Source organism: Glycine max, chromosome 5 (assembly GCF_000004515.6).
Source record: "Glycine max cultivar Williams 82 chromosome 5, Glycine_max_v4.0, whole genome shotgun sequence".
NCBI lineage: Eukaryota > Viridiplantae > Streptophyta > Magnoliopsida > Fabales > Fabaceae > Glycine > Glycine max.
Window position 1 is genome coordinate 4,174,218 of NC_038241.2, and position 21,064 is coordinate 4,195,281.

General features: G+C 33.4%; 1 protein-coding gene and 1 pseudogene across 1 annotated transcript; one reads left to right on the plus strand and one right to left on the minus strand.

Annotated features, from left to right (window-relative positions):
• Positions 1–2,406: 2,406 nt before the first annotated feature.
• Positions 2,407–5,390, plus strand: LOC102662051 (lysine histidine transporter 2-like; annotated as a pseudogene).
• A 957-nt stretch (positions 5,391–6,347) lies between these two features.
• LOC100787770 (transcription factor GTE10) lies at positions 6,348–13,596 on the minus strand. The gene is made up of 11 exons (XM_003525483.5): positions 13,327–13,596; positions 11,684–13,028; positions 11,521–11,566; positions 11,226–11,381; positions 8,137–8,204; positions 7,971–8,040; positions 7,764–7,844; positions 7,567–7,682; positions 7,320–7,386; positions 7,081–7,211; positions 6,348–6,980 (listed from the first exon to the last, which is right to left on the minus strand). Exons 2-11 carry the CDS (start codon positions 12,890–12,892, stop codon positions 6,705–6,707), a joined length of 2,220 nt encoding a protein of 739 aa, XP_003525531.3. The 5' UTR covers positions 12,893–13,028; positions 13,327–13,596; the 3' UTR covers positions 6,348–6,704.
• Between the last annotated feature and the right edge of the window lie 7,468 nt (positions 13,597–21,064).

A 21,064-nucleotide genomic window follows, 5' to 3' on the forward strand; every position in this document is an offset into this window, starting at 1 on the left:
TGACAATGACCAAACACGTGCCGACTGCCGACCAGGACTCCAAGCTCAGTGATCAAATAATTTAGTACAAGTTTGATTTTTAAGTATTTTTTTTCATTTTACTTTCATTGGTTGATTTTATATTAAAACATGCACAAAACATTTTCAACTTCAAACCAAATATTCACTTAGTATATCAGAACTTATCCTTGCTTAGTACCAATTAAGATAATGTCACACTTTGCTATTATAATCGCCTAGGGGACCTCTCGGAGGATCTTGGGGTAACAACAACCAAGATACGGGGAATAAAATCCTCAGTTTTAATGCAGATCATATGCTCTGGTTAGGTTTTCAAAACCTTGGAGGAAATCTATAACAGGAAAAAATTACGTAAAACATTAAAAAAAATAAATGGAAATTTAGGAATCTAATTGAAAAAAAAGTTATCTAGGGACTTAATTAAAAATTTAAAATAATTCAAGTGTTTGTAATTAAATTAAGGTTAAATTAAGTAATTAAATATAAATAATTAATTTATTAAAATTAAAGTTGAATTTTTCGAATAATATTTGAATTTAATCTTTGACAGAAATAATTCTTAATCATATTTTACTTACTTTCATGTTGAATCCTAGATTAATCAGAATTTATTTCTCCTAAATAACTAAATGATTAAAACAAGAAAAATTAAATTAAGGTTAAAATATGTTTTAGGAATTTAATAAATAAATAATTTTTGTTTTAGATTTCTACTAAATTTTTTTATTACATCAAATTTTTAATATATCAAAAAATTTATTTTAAATTTTTATTATTGATTAAATAATGATATGATATTTGTGAATAAATTTTTCTAATGAAATCAGCTATTTAAATGATTCCACGTGATACTTAATTAACGTCATGTCATACTTACATTGTGAAGTAGTGGACAAAACTTCTTTTTTTTTTTAAGACAAGTATCTTCTTGTACCTTACATTACAGTTGACACACCTTTTTGATGAAGCAGGTAGGTCATAAATTTGACATTATAAAACTTCTAGAGTACACTTCAGATCAAGACCTTTCGATGAATATATTCTTGAAAAGATAGTAAGACCAGACATTCATAGGACTATGCACTTAATTAAAACGTTGTGCATGACTTCAATCGTCTTGTACCGGTGTCTAGTCTTGCAAAGTTAAAACCTTTTGTTTTGTTTGGGTATAAAAACGTCCTTTACTTTAATAATATATACGTAGAATAGTTTTTCTTATTAAACTTTATTTAAAAATAAAAGTTTCTCAAATTAATTTCTATAAAAATTCTAGTCGTTAAGATTTCATTTATTTTAGTCATTTTTCTTTTTCTTTTTTTACCAGACTACATTTTACACAACTTCACTTATGAAAATTACAAGAAAAGATAGGACAAATCTAAGGCTAACACTAGTTTTTTTTTTTTTATTAATAAAAATTAAAAATATGTGTAACAGGTTTGCAACAATTCACACATTTTATTTAACTAATTAGACTAGAGCCCATTGTTAACATTAGTATGATTATTTACTTAACATAAGTTTGTTAAAATAAGAGAAAATTATTTATACACTAGTGTGAAACTCAATATTTTATTGACATTTAATTATAAATTATCATATATAATAATTTTATTATTTTTATAATAATTATGTTAAAAGTGATACTGATGATATTCTATTATAGTCAATTGTGTAAAAACTATGTGTGTTAAATTAATCTATAGGTTCCTTAACTATATTCTCACATTTGCAAGTCCACTCATCCAAGTATTTTTGTTCACACGTCTCCCCAGGCTTCATCCTATCACCTAGCAACAAACTCACAACTGACTCAAAAAATTAGGTTTTTTCAACAATTATCGGATGAAAAGATCCAATTAAAAAATAAATACAAATACAAGGATCAAATTTAAAAAATAGTTTAGATACCTAATTAAAATTGTCAAATGATTTATGGACGTACAAATTAATTAAACCTATATAATATCTTATTACGGAGAGGAGAGGGAGTGAAATTAGGAAGAAACGAGATTGGAGATTCTCTCTTTTTCTCTCTGTTTGTAAAAGTCACGTTTTAATTAAAAAAATATATTTTTTAATAAAAAAATTGTCATTTAAACATAATTTACATTATATTTTATATACTAATAGTATTATCTTATCCATGTTAAATATAAGATAAAATAATACAATAATATCATTTGTTATTTGGTGTACATTAAGTATCTAATGTAGGATAGTAACACACAAGGTCTATAAATTAACTGAAGAGCCAATTATAAACCTGATCATACGTAACAACAATTATAAATATGATAGGTAACATTAACAAAGGGGGAATTAAAGATACATAAGAAGGAAGAAAGTGTGAATGTATCTGGATCAACGTGAATCCCAAACGAGATGGAAGGAAAAAATATGAATGATTGGCTTCCCATCACTAAATCCAGGAACGCAAAGTGGTGGAATTCCGCTGTTCACAATGTCGCTGCTATGGTTGGAGCAGGAGTGTTGGGTTTTCCCTACGCTATGTCTGAACTAGGATGGTAATTTCTTCATCATCTTTCTGCCTTTTAATTCTTCAGCATTTGCAAATAAACATTGAATGATTTTGTGTTTTTTGACAGAATAAATATATTATTTTTAATAAGAAATTATGTTGGATCATGCATGTTACATCATCAGTAATCACTTAATCACTTTTTGGATAAAGTTGATCTAGAAGGGAGAAAGGAGGGAAAAGGAAGGTAGCAGGTTCGAATTCCGTGACTAACATTTATAATAAAGCTAATATTCTTATATTTGTGGATAAAAAAAAAATCAGTAATCACTTTCTTTGTTGCATTTGGTAGGTGTTGGGGTGTTACAATATTGATAGTTTCATGGATTTGCACTCTCTACACTGCATGGCAAATGATTCAAATGCACGAGCCTGAACCGGGAAAGAGACTCGATAGGTATTATGAATTGGGGCAGTATGCGTTTGGGGAAAAGCTTGGAGTGTGGATTGTGGTGCCTCAGCAACTAATGGTTGAGGTTTCTATTAATATAATTTATATGATCACTGGTGGGAATTCTCTAATGAAGATTCATCAGATTCTTTGTGATAACTGTGAGCCCATTAAGAGAACTTACTTCATCATGATGTTTGCTTCCGTTCAATTCGTTCTCTCCCATCTCCCTGGTTTCAACTCCATCTCTGGTATTTCTTTGGCTGCAGCTGTTATGTCCCTCAGGTAGGGTTACTATTGTTACTCACTTTTTCATCATACCTGTCATTGTTGGTCGCATAAGTTTTTAAGTGTTTTATTTTTTCAAAAAGAAAATTATCTGCCTACAAGAGAAAGTATTTTCTGAATTTGATTTTTTTATAACACTTCTATTATCAATCTTTGTTTTTTTTTTATTGTTTTTTTATCTGGATTTCTTGAACCAAATAAAACCATGCGATGACTGATTTGATGAAATTAGAGTTAAAGATAAAATTGATGAGAAAACAATCCTTTCTTCTGGAAAGGGATAATTTAATATATAAGAAAGTCCAATAGTACTATTTTTATTGTTTTTATTTATGTTCGATTATATGGTTACTTGTTTCCTTATTTTTAATTAATTTATACATATATTTATTATGAAGTAGAAATGGATGAAATAGGAAACTCCATAACTGATTTATTAAAAATCAAGAAAACTTATTATATTTCTTAATTTCTACAAAATAACATTAAAAGATAGATAAAAAGGAAAGGAGATACGTAGTAATATATATGATCTAGAAAGTACGATGTATTCTACAATTACTCTCATAATAGATTAAGCAGTGTGGATTAACCTTAAACATCAATAGTTTTTGATATGACGGAAGTATGATACATAGATTCCTATACTCTTATGAAACAAATTTTGTATGTTTGTTTAACAAATATGTTTGCTGGTTGTGCAGTTACTCGGCTATTGCCTGGATAGCTTCATTTCACAGGGGCGTTGTACCAGGCGTGGAATATGGTAGCAGATTTTCAACCGATGCAGGAAATGTGTTTGGGTTCTTAGGTGGGTTGGGAACAATGGCTTTTGGGTATGCTGGGCACAATGTAGTTTTGGAGATCCAAGCAACCATGCCTTCCACACCTGAAAAGCCCTCCAAAATAGCCATGTGGAGGGGCTTTTTTGTTGCTTATCTCATAGTGGCTATGCTTTATTTTCCTATTGCTGTTTGTGGCTACTGGGCTTTTGGAAACACTGTTGAAGACAACATCCTTATGTCCCTTGAGAAACCACGCTGGCTCATTGTAGCTGCTAATGTATTTGTTGTTGTCCATGTAACTGGAAGCTATCAGGTACACTACATAATCTCTCTCTCTCTCTCTCTCTTTATGTTGTGTTTAAAAACTATTTTGTGATTTATCAATTATCTAATCTAATCAATTTTCATGTTAGGTCTTTGCTGTTCCAGTGTGTTTGATATGTTAGAATCGTTCGTTCGATTCATAACTCGCACGTTGGTGAGTGTGTTTTCCCCTATCATACAAGTCTAGTTTTCGGGTATTTAGGATCTGTAGGGATAAGTTTATCCACAAATATTTCTAGGAGTAGTAAACAAGAAAAAAAATAAATAAAATGAGTTTTTCGGGAAATCAAAATTAGCTTATGTATAAGTCAGAAATCATCTTTTAAAAAATTACATGAAAAAAATTAGAATTTCTATAAATTAGATTTTGTATAATTATATTCTTTCCACGTATAACGCAAATTTATCTAACCATTGTAAGTGTCTTTATATGCAGTACTTACATTGTTCTTGGGAATTACATTTCCTTTCTTTGCTAGCTTCTCTTGGTGGGCAAATTGGGTGCCTATGCATACCAAAAATAATATTCTCCATAATCCTATATATAGTTGTTTTAATTATTTAAATACTATAATGCTTGTACTTTTCACTGGAAATGCATTGAGTTTGATTTTTCTTTTTGTCTCAGATCTGCATTGCATTTGGAGTGTTATTGTTGGTGTTAGCCCCTATTGGCGGATTGAGGCTGCATGATTTTACTCATGACCCATCTTTTTGCACAAAGGAGGCTGCATGATTTCGCAATTTGTGTACATTTTGCCATCTATTTATTTGTTTTGGTCCTTATTCTATTAGATGTTTTTATTAGCTCTAGGTTGTTTTGATCTGTAGGATTGAATATATAAAGTTCTACTTTCGGTAGTTAACGCAAGTTTATATTGTTCCTTTATGCCCCCTGAACTGCAAAATATTCTGAATATGTACAGATGATACACTAAACATATTGTATTTTCCTCCTAAATTTTCATCTCTCCCCCCTTACCCCCTGCCTCTCTTTTACCCCAGCCTTCTTTTCTACTTTTGTAGCTTTACGATTAGAAAATAAAGGGTAAGATTATCTTATATGTCTGTAAATTAAACTCTTTTATGAAATACTTCTAATTTGACAAATTAACTTAACAATTTTTTGTTAAAACTTATCTTTAAACTTTTAACTAACTTATTAGTTAGTTTTTTTAACAAATCTCAGTTTTTCCAAATACCCTTATTATTATTAAATTATATAAAAAAATTACTTTTTAAAAAAATTTAGAACATTTTGAGGTGATATTTTACAAGAAAAGGTTATTTATATTATATAAAAATAAAAATAATACACAATTTTCTTGATAAGTATGAAGATATTTGTAGATTACTAAAAAGATATCAATCTTTTTTCCTCCTTTTTCTGCACGGCATGCAACAATTAGGTTAAATTTTCTCGTTTTTATGCTTTGAACAAATTGTTATTTTCAATCATATATCTGATAATACGAATCTTTTCCGCCGACACACTACAACCATTTCCCTTCATTCAAACCCTACATTCGTCACAAGAGATGGAAAACAATTAAGGATATTCAAATTTTGAAGAAAGACAGAAATTAATTTTCTTATACAATTGAAAAAGAAAGAAGAGAAAAAGATTTCGATTTGTCAATTTTTAAATAAAACTAATTTATGAAAATAACGTTAGTAACTCATTTATTTAAATTGTGAATATTTTTGTCTAATTTTTTCACATGTTACTAACAAGAGTAAATTTTAAATTAACTAATAAAACCCCAATACAAAATGCCTTCTACCTTACATAAAATTTCTAAAGAAACTTACCACTTTACTCAGTCTTAAAATTATTTTTTTGAAACTTAAACTAATCCTTAGTAAAACTATTAACCAGTTTTTTTTTTTTACCAAAGTATTAACCAGTTAAAATCACTTAAAAGGAACAATAAATAGAAAGAATTGCTTTCTCCTAGGCTAACAAATATTTTACATTCAGTGAAGCTGACTCAAATGAGAGCATAGAACACTATGCAATTTTATGAATTCCAATTTACAAACAAAATCGAATATTTCCTAATCGATACAAGCTATCCTCCGCCTAGATAGAAAAGCCCTTCAATAAACGGGACCTAAATGCTTGTTATTCAACATTTTCAAACCATTTCCTTTCCTAAAAACCAAAACCAATGTTTATGCCCTTTCATTCTAGCTTCTTCTATCACATTTTTCATGAGTGCCAAGCCAGGGGTAATACTCTGCACCAAAAGCTGGAAAAAAGCATTGTTGCTAAACTTAGGCTATTGACTGTTTCTAAAAACCAATTTATCTTGTTAAACTGATGCAACAATAATGAGATATATAGAACCCATCAATTGATTTCTCCTTCTTCTACATCATTTGTTTCTCTTGTAGTACTCTGAGGCATTTCTTCTTCTTCTTCCTCCTCATCAGCCTTCATGTACAAGCCTAGTTGTTCTAACGGATTACAACTTCCCTGTAGTTTGAAACTACCCAGCCCATTTTCAAGATGATCAGGACTTCTTTCCTCTGTGAAATTTGGTAAATGTTCATCTAGTAAACCACTCAGCATCTCTAGATCTTCCAAAAATTGACTACTCTCACTGATACCAATTGTCTTCTCCATCTGTGAACAAAGCTATTCAGTGAAACTGTCTTCTTCATCTCATTAAAGAAAGATGAATTTGCATCTTTATGTTCTAAAAATACTTCTCTTTCGAAGTTACCTTTTGCAAAGCCTGACGAGCTGCTTCTCTTTCCAGTTCCCTCTTTCTTTTGGCTTCAGTTGCTGCTTCGGCTTCAGCTTTCCTCCGAACCTCTTCTGCAGCCTTTGCCTCTGCCTGCAACCGAGCTTTCTCTAAAGTTGCACAAAAACAAAATATATACATGTCAGTTAAAACTTAAACTAAAGCAGTGACACAAGTTAGGCGTAAGAAACATTTCAAGGTTCAAAATGAAAACAGACCCTCCTTCTGCCGCCTTTCTAGCTCTTTTCGTTCCATCCTAAGTTTTTCAGGATCCCACTTGTCACCCTGAGATCAAGATCAATTTAATCAACCAATTTTCAAACAGAACTTACTACAAAAGAGGCAAAACATGCATGAAAGATTGCAATGGATATAGCTAAAGCATCAGAGCCTTTTAATCCATAGATTGCAATTAGGATGCAGCACATCAAAATCCACAAATGCAATCTCACAACCGTAACAAACCTTTTCAAGTGTCTTTTCCTGAGCTTTAAGTATGGTGTCAGCAAATCGGCTTCTTAATAAAGCTGCACGGTAGAGCTTATCGGGGGATACTTGCTTCTTAGATGGAGCATTCTCCCCTAAAAGGTTACAGCATGATGAATGGTGAGATCATGCCCCAAAATTAACAGCAGACAGATTTCTTCATTTTTGAAGCTTACCCTCTTGGTGGTTTTCAGGTTCATCACTAACTGAATCAGTCTGGGAACTCTGCTCAACATGGCCAGCTGCATTCATGGAGTCTACATAGGAAAGAGACAGTTGGCTATATATAAGGTAACCATAGATAAGGCTTACTCATCAAAACTATGCACAGAATAAATAACACCAGAACACACTTACAAAACACCAGCAACTTTGGTACTCACCGATTTCAGTTTCTGAATTATCAAGATTCCCCTCCTTTTGATCAATAGACAAGCCAGATCCAACCTTTTCCTGAAACAGTTTTTAACAGGTATAGTAAAGTTAAGGCAATATAAAATTGCATCCCGTTAACACCATTACATCATATAGCAAACATATTGTGATTACCTTCATAGGATTAAAATGGTCTGATGCTTTAGCAATGCCTGGTTCACTATCTGACTCACTATCTGAATCTGTCATACAACAATTTGTAGATTCAGAAAAGAATTCTGTATATCTACAGAATCACAAAAGCAACAAGCCAACAATGAATGAACTGTGTCATGCAAATTTGTGAAAATACTGCAAAAAAAAATTATGCCTGAGTAACTAGAAACTCCCAATCTTATTTATATCAATGTAGCAGTAGTAATTTGACAGTAAATCCCCAGCTACATCTGATCATTTCCAACCAAGCATGCACAATAAATCAAGCAAATTGGAGTGGAGACTTCTGAATCAATATGCTTTATGTAGAAGTGGTTCTAAAATAATCTTTCAGAAAAGGTCAGCTTGATTCTGTTATGCACTTGAGAGGCTTAAAAAACATCCATCCAAGGGATTTTTGTTCCATGCTTTGTCTACAGAAGTAAATCAATCACATACTAACAGAAAGTTGTAAACCCCAGATTAACGCAACAACTTTTTAGAACCTATAAGATTTAAGAATAAATCCGTGCACCTCCTAAAAGAAGTTTCTTTATCAGAGCTATCAAGTTAAATAAAAGTTAGGACATGTACAGAAATTTAAATAGGACGAACAGGAACTCTTGATAAAAGGCACTAATGTGATACACAGAAATCCCTTCACGAACATATTGAACTTTGATTCCTTCATATCCAGTGAAATTAAAGGCGCTAAAAATACATCTTAGGCAGGGCAATGGAATGTATCAGCAGCTCTTTCTAGTTGAGGTATTCCCTCTCTTTAGTAAGGAGCACACCTTAGGGGTTTGTTTGGGAGTCATGAGAGCAAGGAAAGGCATTGGTGAGGGGTAGGAAGGGTGGAGGTGAGGAGAATAGAGGATACGTCTTTTCCCTTGTTTGGATGCTGTTAATATAAATTTACTATGTTAGACTTTTTATCCATATTTTGCCTTTCTTTAAAAAAATCATATATAATATTTTTTTCATAAAAGTTGCCTATCAAAGGTTCAACAGGAGCAAAATTTAATCCAAGCTAATTAATAGTAATAAAAAAGAGTAGGCTAGACATTTCTGCTGCTCTTCATCATAAAACAGGGAAATGGGGGCATGGTTGAAAAGAGCCATGGCAACGAAAGCAGTTGAACAGGGGGGCTTCCAATCCATGGCAGAGAAGGTTGAATAAATCAAAGACACAGTGAGCAGTGCGGAGGCTGGAAGGAGGTTCCACTAGAAGAGTGTGACGGCTCTGTAATGGTTGTCCAGTTAATGTAAATTTGAACTTCAACGAGAAGAGAGAAGTATGGTTACAAGAGATGTCGAGTGAATCAAGATAAGGAAATTGTGATTTTGAAAATCAAGGGCAAAAAAATAGTTTAATTTGTTTTAACTCATAGCCAAGGCACCACAGGCAAGGGCCTTAGTGCAGGAATTAGCAAAGCACAGCTACAATTGTTTGATATATGTCAATAATTGACATCAAATTGTTTGATAGTTGTCAATAATCAACTGTCTCACAAGCTTTGTTAATGAAGACACATGAATGGTTTTTATACTTTCGTTTTCATAACACTTACAATTTGGCAGACATAATTGGAGGGCATTATCCACACTTCTCAAATGAGTTCTTTCATGAGAAGTGTGGATAATGCACAAGTCAACTTACCTTGTGCTTAAATTCAACCTTTATTTAGAAAAATAGGGATAGGAATCATCCAAATAGTTATAGAGGCTTCAATAATGTCATGAAACAAGTATCCTAAAACCTTAATGTAAAAGCAAATTAAGGAATTATCACATCTTAGCAATATTGTATTCTTTGGTCTGTTTTATGACACTAGCTGTGATAAATTCACAGTTTTACATATTGAGGAAGCAAGGTGATCCTTGTTTGGTCTTGTTTGTTTTGAGCCTGTTCTTTTCCTTTTTCTCTATACTTATTTTTTCTAGACAAATAAGAAAGGGTGAAAGAAAGCTTCATAAAGAGAGAATGAGGGAGTAAGAAAAGTGTAACAAAGATGCCCCATAAAGGCCCCGGTATTATATTTTGACTTGCCAACATAAACAATGTAACCTCTCAACCAAAGAAAACCACCATGTTTCATGGCTATGATAAGCCAAAGTCCACCAAGTATACTAATAGAACCCCAACCATTATGCCCTCCAATTATGTCAGCCAAAATTTTCACATTATCAATTCACCCTTCTCCCTCAAAAGATGATATTATTACCAATAATTACTTGGCCTATAGATCAAGTTGATATTCTTCTTTTTTTTTTTACATACATGTATCATATATGCCTTCAAAGGCCAGGGTACTTTTACATTAGAAGAAAGGCATTACCATGGCAGATATTATAGCACACAAGATGAACCAACAACAAAATAACAAACAGGTCCAAAAAAAAAGTCCAAGTAAATAAATTGCAAGATGTTAGTCTTCATTGAAACAAGTGGCCATAAAAGAATAATAATGCAGCTCAAACACCAAATATATGTACTAAAGATATTAACATATGTGTGTAAAACAATATGTAAAAAAAAAAAAAAAAACGTATTCTGCAAATGAATTACAGTGTAGTCTAGATAGCATGTCTAAAGGAAAATAACAAGTCTTGGATGCATATCTGAAGTGAGTTCCAAATCAACCTTAACAATATAATTCAAAAGCTAAAATTGAAGCAAAAAGTAAATATTAGTCATCTAGTAACTGGATTCAACCAAATAAATGAACAAATGATTATTCAAAAATTATCAAAACATTGAAGTAGTTTCTGGCAACTACTCAGTGGGAGAAATTACATTTTAAATCAAAGTGTTAGAAATACTTTATACTGTAAAATGAACTAAATCATCTCTTGAAAGAGCGTGAAGACAAGCTAGTAACTAAACAGTCCCAACCTTCCAGTACTTTTAAATTTTATATAAATTTGGAATTGTATCAAAATAGATCACCATCTACAAGAAATAAGAATGACAAAAAGATTTTGTATGCAGGCTATGAATATCAGAGTACAAACAACATATCCCTTAGTGGGAAAACACATCAAAAGTATGCAATAACACAAACCACTGGATGAAGAGCCAGATTCACTACTAGAGCTGCTTGAACTGTGTTCACTTGTTTTGTTGGTGCCACCATTCTCAATCTCTGCTGGAGGGTAACTTGGAAGAGGAGGATCATCCCCACCAACAATGTCAACCTCCTCTTCAATTGGTTCATTGCCTGCACACAATCATTAAAAATTAAAATTAAAGGATCAACAATATAGCCACTTATCAGTGCTTGTAAAAAAAAAAAAAAATCACTTATCAGAAATTCAATAAGTAGCCAAGAAAATAACAAAACAAGAACTAAAAAATACCTTCACATTGTTGCAATGAATTGCTAAATCCAGATTCATTGGCTGGCTGCATAAAGATCAAGCAAGCCAATAATTACAAGTCTGTATGATATACAGGCTTCAGATGGTTTTTAAACATGAAAATAAAAGTAGTTTAGCGTGTGCATGCACACATGAGAGAGACCTGAATTTCACATGGTCCAGGTTTTGCCAGGGTTTTTTGCTTCTCTAGCATAAAATCATCAAGAAGCTTCCGCAGTTTAAATAATGTATCATCACTGAGGGCATCTATATCAATCTCAATTTCATCGTCATTTATTTGGCTAGCATTATAACTTTGCTCCTTCAAGAAATCAATAATGTTTTCAGGCAATTCAACAACTGACGCATCCAATTCCATACTCAACTTTTGCTTCTCCTCACCAGTCATGATTCTTTTAATGGGCTCTGGCTTGACATTAGTGCCATTTGGTGTTATTTTCTTTTTTTTCACAGGAGGATCAACAATTTCGGATTTTTCAATACAAGTAGTGGGTTTTGAAGGCTCAGATGGCACATCATCAATGGCAAGAATCTTCTCTATAGGCTTCCATCTTGTTTCAAAATATTTACTTAGTGTCTCTGCCATGACATGCACATCATTGCCCGGTGGATTATAACTCATTGCATTTGAGAAAGTCAGCCGCACATCTGCAGCAAAATCCATAAGACTTGTATATTCACACGAAATCAGCTTACTCTTCACAGTACCCAAATCCATCGGGTGCTTGATGATAGTGAAATAGTCTGGAATGTTCCATTTCACAATGTCAACCGGTTTGTCAAAAACTTTACCAAATTGATGAGACATCACGCGCTTAAGCAATGTCTCACACTGCTTCATCAGCACGGCATATGAAGGAGTTACTGGTGCAGCAGATTTCGCAGATATAAATCGCCCAGAAATACTTCTCTTTGTTTTAGGACCGTTATGCTTTAGTAGTGGGCGCTTCTTACCATGCAGTGCTAATGATTCCAGTGGAGGCCTCTTCTCTCCCACACTGCAGCTCCTTATGTCACTATATGGAGATAATTCAGTAGTGATTGAACTCATACCAGCAATTTTCTTTTGAAGTTTCCTTACTTCTTCAAGTTCGGATTTTAATCTCAGTGTCAAGTCCTTTCTCCCAGAACGGGCCATCTTTGTTAAAGATAACAGTTGAAATGGCACATCAAAACTCTCATCAACCCTTTTTCTCTTTGGGGCACATGAAATTTCTGACATTGTCAACTCATTATCAACCCTTCCCAAGTTACCAAGTCCTTCTGATTCACCCATAGTCTCAACAGCATGGCGAAAATCTGGAACAAAACCGGTGGCATGACCTTTTGAGTACTTTCGTGATTTCCCCATTATTTGTGAAAGAGAGCACTTCCTAGATTCCTTTTGTCCAGCAAATTCTATAGGTACAGTTGGTGCCGTAAGACAAAATTCTAATATCTGCACATGTCCACCGTGACAATGAGCTTTTACTCCCACACAGCAATTTCTGAAAATTTTCAAATTCTCAAAAGTTCAAAAAATTTAGGTCATATTCATTCTCCAGACTTCAATTAAAAGCAAGATGAAACCCAATGATGAGGCACTTCTCGCATTAGTCTTATCTCTTTTTATCTTAACAAAGTGATCTTCGAAAAGATACAAAACAACACTTTCTATGTGCCGATGGCAAAATTTTAGGCTAGTAAAATTCCTCTCTGCAGTTCAGCTGCAACAGTAATCTGATATTTATTTGACAATTCAGATCAAATAACTAGGGTAGGAAAGGGGAAAGATAAATAGCGAACCCGAACTAAATGTCCGCGAGATTGAACAATCAATGCATTAGCACCCAAAACCCTATGGATACCACAAGCTTCACAACACCCCTACCACACTGCACCTTCACGACTCCAAATTGAACAGAAAAATTCGAACAATCAGAAGAATAATCAATGCGAAAAGGGATGCCCAACAAAATAGGAAATTGATACAGAGAAATTAAGGCAAAACGGAAGAGAGAGAGAGAGAGAGAGAGAGAGAGAGAGAGAGATGTGCAAAATGAATGTGACTTCGTTGAGCTAGCTACTCCTCTACTTATATAGAGCCGCGCCTCCTTCCCCGCAACTATTCACTAAATCACAGCCGTTTATTTTTATCAAAGGCTGGTGCTCAAACGCGCTCTCGTGCGTCCGATCTGGATCGCAGCTTCTTGGGTCGCTTAAGCATAACAATTATAATTATTATAACGTGAAAGGGAAAATGTTAATCTTATCCTGGACCAACGCAATGGATTCTCGCTCGGTTCTAGAAACTTGTTAAACGTGTCGTGATTATCTTCTTGCCTGGATGTCAGAACACAAAAGCTTACCGACTACGTCTTTCTCTTGACCATCACCGCCACGTGATTTTTTATTTTTTTATTTTCCCAGCCTAGGTTTAGGATGTGTCTGGTTAAAAAGATATAAAACAATGTGATTCCACTCTCTCCTCCCTCTTCTTTCTGATGATCTTGGGTAAAGATTTTATTTTTAATATTTTTATTAATTAAAAATTATGTTTAATTATTCAATAAACAATTATTTTTAACATTTTTTTAAACATTATTATGAAGTAGGATCTTTTAAAATACTAATTTCTAAATTTTATTTTTTTATATTTCTTTCATTTTTATCTTTAATATATTTATTAATTTTTATTATTTTTTTAAAAAAATAAATCATAATTTTTTTTATTTTTCAATCATTTCAATATCTAATTTTATTAAACACATATAATTTAATAAAATAATTTTTTTAATTTTCAACTTCTAACATTCAATTAATTCTTTTAACTACTTTTGTTAAACATAACTTATAATACAAGCATGGCCTCCTTCTTTCTAATCTCATGTTCTTTCATCTCGTTTTAAAATTTTATCTCATGATCCTATATCTTTAAAAAAAATGCATTTTTCATAACTTTCCTCCCAAATCAGTTGCACTTAACATTCCCACCCTTGAACCAAACACCCGTAAAATCCCGATTTCCACCGGCAACTGCTTTTGGTAAAAAGTCCGATTTCAAACAACGAATCGCTCCAACGGAAGGCAAATGCAAGTTCAAAACGTGTCAGGCTTGGCCCTAGGCATAAGCCCATGGAAAGACTGGGGCACAAGACTTGAACTCATGGGAAGTAGAAACAATGGACTGGACTGAAACTGCCTTGCAATATTTTTTTGTACTTATTAAAAGCCCCTTCATGATGGATTTGTTAAAATACTTTCTTTTTTTTTTTTTTCCAAAAACACACATGTACATGCGGTTAGATTCGCAAATTAAGTTCTGGAATGTGAAACATTTTCAAACTTCTAGAATATAATTTTCAGAAACCAGAATTATGAGTGTTCTAAAACCTTGGGAAAAAAAGTTTTCCGAAATTTAAAAATCAAAACAAAATATTTTTATTGAAATCAAATTACAATATCCGGAACTTGTTTTAGTACCAAAAACATCGTGTGATGGGAAAAGATGTGATTTTTTTCTCGATGCACAAGTTGTGAAAATCGTGGGAAGGGAAGGTTGTCTATGAGCTTGTGTCAGTGTGTCAAAAGAAACGGAGAGTGTACACTACTACACTATACATAAGACTGAAAAAAGAATTATTATTCTTATCAAATTTGGTGGAGTGGTAATTAAGGTGTTGCTCCTCCAACATCTCCAATTAGATAGATGTACTTACAAAGACACTTTGCTTAGAGTATTAAGAATGTGTCAGACTGAAATTAATTATTTGGTATCATTGAGGTTATTTTTAGTTTTCTCCCTTGGTCCATGGGTTCATGATATGAGTGTCATTAAATATGACGGAGATCTTAACACATAAATATAAATATTTTGTCTATGTTTATTTCTGTTCTTGTAAGTAGGTCATGCCTTTGAAAAAGATGACTTAACCCAAAAGCATTCAAGTTTAAAGGTGTAATCTGTTTCTTTTCTAGGTCTAGTATGATTATATAGTAACATCGTATTTGGATTGGAAAATTCGGCATCCGAGTCAATGGGCCTTAGTCTGGTCGATCCAATATGAAGGACGGTCTACATTCAAACGGAGAGGTACAGAGCCACTCAACTTTGAGTACGTAAGCACATAGAGGCTTGAAGTAGTAAAGACAATTGACATTCAACTAAAAAGGTGCATAGTCCCTCAATTTCAAGTGCGTAAGCACAAAGAGACTTGAAGTAGTAATCACGAATATAGTATAAAATTGGGTAAGGTAAGATTGCAATTGTTTGCTTGTATGTATGTTGATCCAACATGAATAGAATATAAAATTGCCTAAGTTAAAACCACAAGTATTAACTCATACTGTGGTTGATGATTCGTCGAAAGGGATGTAAAATTGATTGTTAGAATTCATTAATATAATCGTTTAAATTTTGACTTATAAGGAAAGTAATATAAGGATAAGTTAAAATTCACCAATATAATCGTTTAACTTCTGACTTCTAAGTAAGAAAGGAAACTAATATTTGGCTAAGTTAAAATTCACCAATATAATCGTTTAAATTCCAACTTCTGATTAAGAAAGGAAAATAATATTCAACTAAGTTAAAATAATCATGTTGATTCCGACCATGTACCATGGGTATCATTTAATAGTCATGTTGTTCATGTCGATCCCGATCATGTACCATAGATATCATGGTGGTTTAATAATTGTATCAATTTTGATCATGTATTATAAGTATCACAATAATTTAATAGTTGTGTCATTCATGTCGATTTCGACCATGTACCATAGGTATCATGGTGGTTTAATGGTCGTGTCAATCATGTTGATTCTAACCATCCTCAATAGATATCATGGTGATTTAATAGTTATGTCGTTCGTGTCCATCCCGACCATGTACCATAGGCATCACAACGGTTTAATACCCGTGTCGTTCATGTTGATTTCGACCGTGTACCATAGGTAACATGGCGGTTTAACAGTCGTGTCGATTCTAACCATGTTCCATAGATATCATGGTGATTTAACAGTCGTGTCAATCCCAACCATGTACCATAGGCATTACAACGGTTTAATAGTCGTGTCGTTTGAGTCAATTCTAGCCATGTATCATAGTTGCCATGGTGGTTTAATAGTTGTCAATCATGTCGATTCTAACCATGTTCCATATATCATGATGGTTTAATAGTCGTGTCGATCCTAACCATGTAGCATAGGCATCACAACTGTTTAATAGTTGTGTCGTTCGTGTCAATTTTGACCATGTACTATAAGTACCATGGTCATTTAATAGTGATGTTGTTTGTGTCAGATCATGTACCATAATTATATGAAATAACAATCAATGCATACTTAGCTACTATTTTAGGTATCATATAATTATGAATTCCCGACCCTGACATAAATGTTTTGTAAGGATGACCAAAGCTAAAATATGAATTAAAAATAAAATTTAACTTAGGAATAGGTCATATATTTTGAAAATTAAATGTTTCATCAACAAAGTTCAATAAAAGAAAAACAAGTAAACAGACAGAAGATTAAACCTTAAAACTTTAAAAAGATATCAATTTTTAGGTGTAAATAACTCCAAGGATGGTTTTAAAGATTACAAACTTATGACAACAATAATATCAGGGAATTTTGATTATTTTGTGTAGACAATGAAATTTTAGTATGTATCGTGATTAAGTTTTGGCTTTAGCATGTGACAAAACATAAGTATCACTCAATACATTAAAAACATGATTACTACATGAGAATAGCATAACCATACTATCTCCTTACATTAAATTTAGAATATCATAATAAGATTTAGATCAAACTTTAACCGGTGGGAGTATCACTCTAATAGTACCTTAGAATTTCTTCCTGGTCTCAATCTATGCTGTAACCTTCCTGGCCATCTATCTCTAGTGCCAGCACCATCGGCATAAAATTTGCACTTAAAAAAATGGCAGCCATGTAGCCTTTCTAGTATTAATTAATTAATAAGTTTAGGGTTCAACTATTCTACATCAACGGTCATAAATTCTTGTTCATGGGATTGTAGGTGGCTCACATTCATCCTTTACATTTTTTTTCTTTCCTAAAAAGCTTTTCCCAAATTGACACACATACCACATAATAAATGAACAAATCAATAAATAGGTAAATAATTCCTAAAAAAACCATAAACATGCCCATAAAAAAATCAAGAGTTTTCAAACCACTTTTACTCAAAGAGGAATTTCAATATTATTCTGGGAATTGTTAACCAATTTAGACACTAAGTTCACTATTATCGGGGCAAGTATGAAGTAATTTTGCTTGAACTTTTCATCGAACAGGTGATGTGCAATCAGTGCAAACATTTAAATGCATTAAATCAAGTGGCTACAAACATGATCACAAAACAATTTAGTGATATAAATATGCTGCAAAGGAAAAGCTTTAGGCAATATACACTGAGCAAGGATTTTAATACAATTACCTGCTCTTTTTCAAACAAATTCGACTATTTCTTTTGGGACAGAACTCTCATTTGCACACTGCTATATACATACACAGAAGAGCACAAAAGATCCCTAACTTATACTATTTATAAAAACAGTATTTTGCATTTGCTTATCAAAGCAGTATTTCACAGCTGCTATTTTTGCTGAATTATATATCCCTTATTATCATAATCCATTCTCGATCTCTTTTACAAAATAGATTTACAACTTAATAATTTCATTCAATTGAGTTATGATTCTTGCTAGAAATATCTCCGTAAGTCAATTTATCTGACCAAACTCAATATTAATTGGTTGAATTAGTATATGTCCGAAGATTGCCGTGAGACAAAGAAAATTCAAAACTGCGTTAAAAAAAAAAAAAAAAGTAAAGCAACCACCAATATTTCTCATTAGGAAAACATTGGAGAACCTATAAAAAAAATCTTTCAAAACCAGATTTAGGTTCAATAGTCAATTACGCATACAAAATGTATTAGTACATATGACATTCTTCCTAAGATGGTTACCTATAATTAATTAAACAATTTATTAATAACTTTTAAAACATGTATCTCACCACACTTAAGAGCTATAATAGAATATGAGAATTAATTTACTCCAATATTTATATTTGGTGAAATTTTATATTTTACCTTATTGGATTCAATAAGGATGGTTCTCTAGTCTTGTTATCTTCTGATACAATAAAGAATCTGAATCCACCTAATTCTTAAATTTTTATGTGTTTTAATTATTCTTATTTATATTTTTATTATATTAGGATTTTTGAATTGCCTAAGTTCGTAAGTCATAAAAGTACAATTAATAGAGGTCACACCAAAGTCAACCTCTTAAAAGCAAGTTAATGTTAATTTAAATATTTTTACTATTTTAAATGAAATTTTTATACATCATATTGTCACAACTTGTATCCATAAACTTTCAGCATTAAAGGAATGTCACATCCAATTAACCAATTTTCTACTAGTAGTTCGTTATCATCATATCGTAATTAAATTAAAACAAAATTTCATTTGCCACTTTGAAATTAATTAAGATAATTTTGAGCATAGTAAGATCTCACAACTTATGTACTCCAGAATTCTAACAAACAAAAATATCACATCTAATTATCTCTTTCATTTAAAAAGATTAATATTTTAATTATAGAAATTGGAATCAATCATATATATAATTAGATGAAAAATTCATTTGAATAAAGATTGATTATTTACAATTTTATTACCTTTTATTTAAGATTATATTCTAATCTTTGTTATTATCATAGGTTCTAAAAGTATCTTATGAAAAATCTTCTTTATAATAAGTTTTGTATGACCATTATATTTTTCTTTTCTTTTTAAAGCATTATTATCAACAAAGGCTCTAATTAGTGATTATTTGTTTCTTTTATAGATTTCACACGAATTGGACTTGAGGGAAAAAAAATCAATAGAGCCAGACCCATTGCAAGACAATCAGATGCACATGAAATAGAAAACAAGGAACAACAATTCTAAAACCTAAATGCTAATCCTAAGTATCATTAAACATTGAAGCAGCTCTCCATTGGTAGAGGCTAGTAGCGGCTATGGCGAAGAGCAAAAGAGCCACGCCGTCACGATGCAGCATGGCCATGGCGGGTGTCTGTTTTGGTTACAAATGTCGTCAATAAGGTCCATGCAAGGGTGATACGCGAGATATTGGAAAGGGGGAAGAATCGATGATAGCAATAGTAGTATAGCAACTACCAGACCAATAAGGAATTGCACTAAGCCCACTATTATGTTAGGGGACAACCATAGTGCTCCCTCAATTCTATTACAATAGAATTGTTAATTTGTTAAGTACCAATAGCAATGTAATCCTATAAATATGAAGCAAAGAACGAAAAGGCACAAAGAAGAATTATGAAGGTAACCATTAGTGTAGTTTAGCAAAGTAGCTTAGTCCTAGTTCGTAACAAATTGGTCTGACTTGCCCCTTCTTTGTCACTCTTCAATGGCGGATGCTGATGCCAAACCTTTCACCGCCAGCCTGGACCGCCTCAAGGCCACCATGGCTACACTCGCTGCAGCCCAAGCTTCCATGGATTCCAATCTCTCTCAACTTCGTTTCGCCATGACCCAAGCCTTCATGCTCTTCAAACTCGATCTCATTATCCTGAAACCGGATATCATGATATTTCGCCAAGGCTCCCCGTTTCCTTCTTCGGTTCAGCCACCACCGTCATCGCCATCGCCATCGTCGCCAGCTCCTCCATCAAACGCTTATTCTTACCACCCCAGCCAGTACCCTCCTCCGCCTCGCCCTCACGTGCCTCCTCCTTAGTTCACACCACACTCCCACGTTCCTCCTCAGCTTTACCCTCAGGAATGGGGCAACCCAAACTGCCCAATGCTACCTCCCCTTCCTATGTTGCTCGCGATTTCATGCCCTACACCCAGGCAACAAAGCCCCACACCCATCCCGACTCCGCTTCCCATGGTTGGAAAAGGCAATGGTCCTGCTATCGGAATTGATTTCGGCACCACCTACTTCCCCATCAGAGTGTGCCAGCACCACCGTGTCGACATCAACCACCACTTCTAGTCCAACCATCTGTTGCCTCTGTCGCTCCGCACCGACCATCGTCATTACCACAAGATCCCCTGCGACAAAGACATCATCCTGCTCGGGGACGTCGCCGTCGCGCACCGGATTCGTCTGCGTTGGATTTGGGTTCTCTCTGCTACTAAGACTCAGCTTTGCTTTGTTAGTCATCAGCGTCAACGCCCACCGCCACATCCACAACCACCTTCGAAGTCACCTCCTCCACCATCATCTCCCCCACCGTCTTTAACACCTTCCTCGATTGCTCCACGGTGCGGGTCACACACCCAATCCTCTCCTTGGCAATTCAGTTCAGTGGCACAGGTCACGCACCTCGCTTTATTGATTCAGACATTATTATTGTTAGGCCCAAACGAGCCCACAAACAAAGTAACTTCACTAACGTACCTTTTGTTTTCTAAACTCACCCCTATTTCAGCTTGTTTTTGTTGTCCAACCTTGAGAACAAGGTTGTTTTTTCC

Bases quoted from the DNA above. Each gene is read 5' to 3' on its own strand.
- LOC100787770 (XM_003525483.5), bottom strand. From the start codon at position 12,892: ATGGGGAAATCACGAAAGTACTCAAAAGGTCATGCCACCGGTTTTGTT. The intron at 11,567-11,683 runs GTCTCTCTCATG...ATCTTTATGCAG, and splicing joins CTGGACCATGTGAAATTCAG to CCAGCCAATGAATCTGGATT. The intron at 7,212-7,319 runs GTCTGTTTTCAT...GTGCAACTTTAG, and splicing joins AGAAAGGCGGCAGAAGGAGG to AGAAAGCTCGGTTGCAGGCA.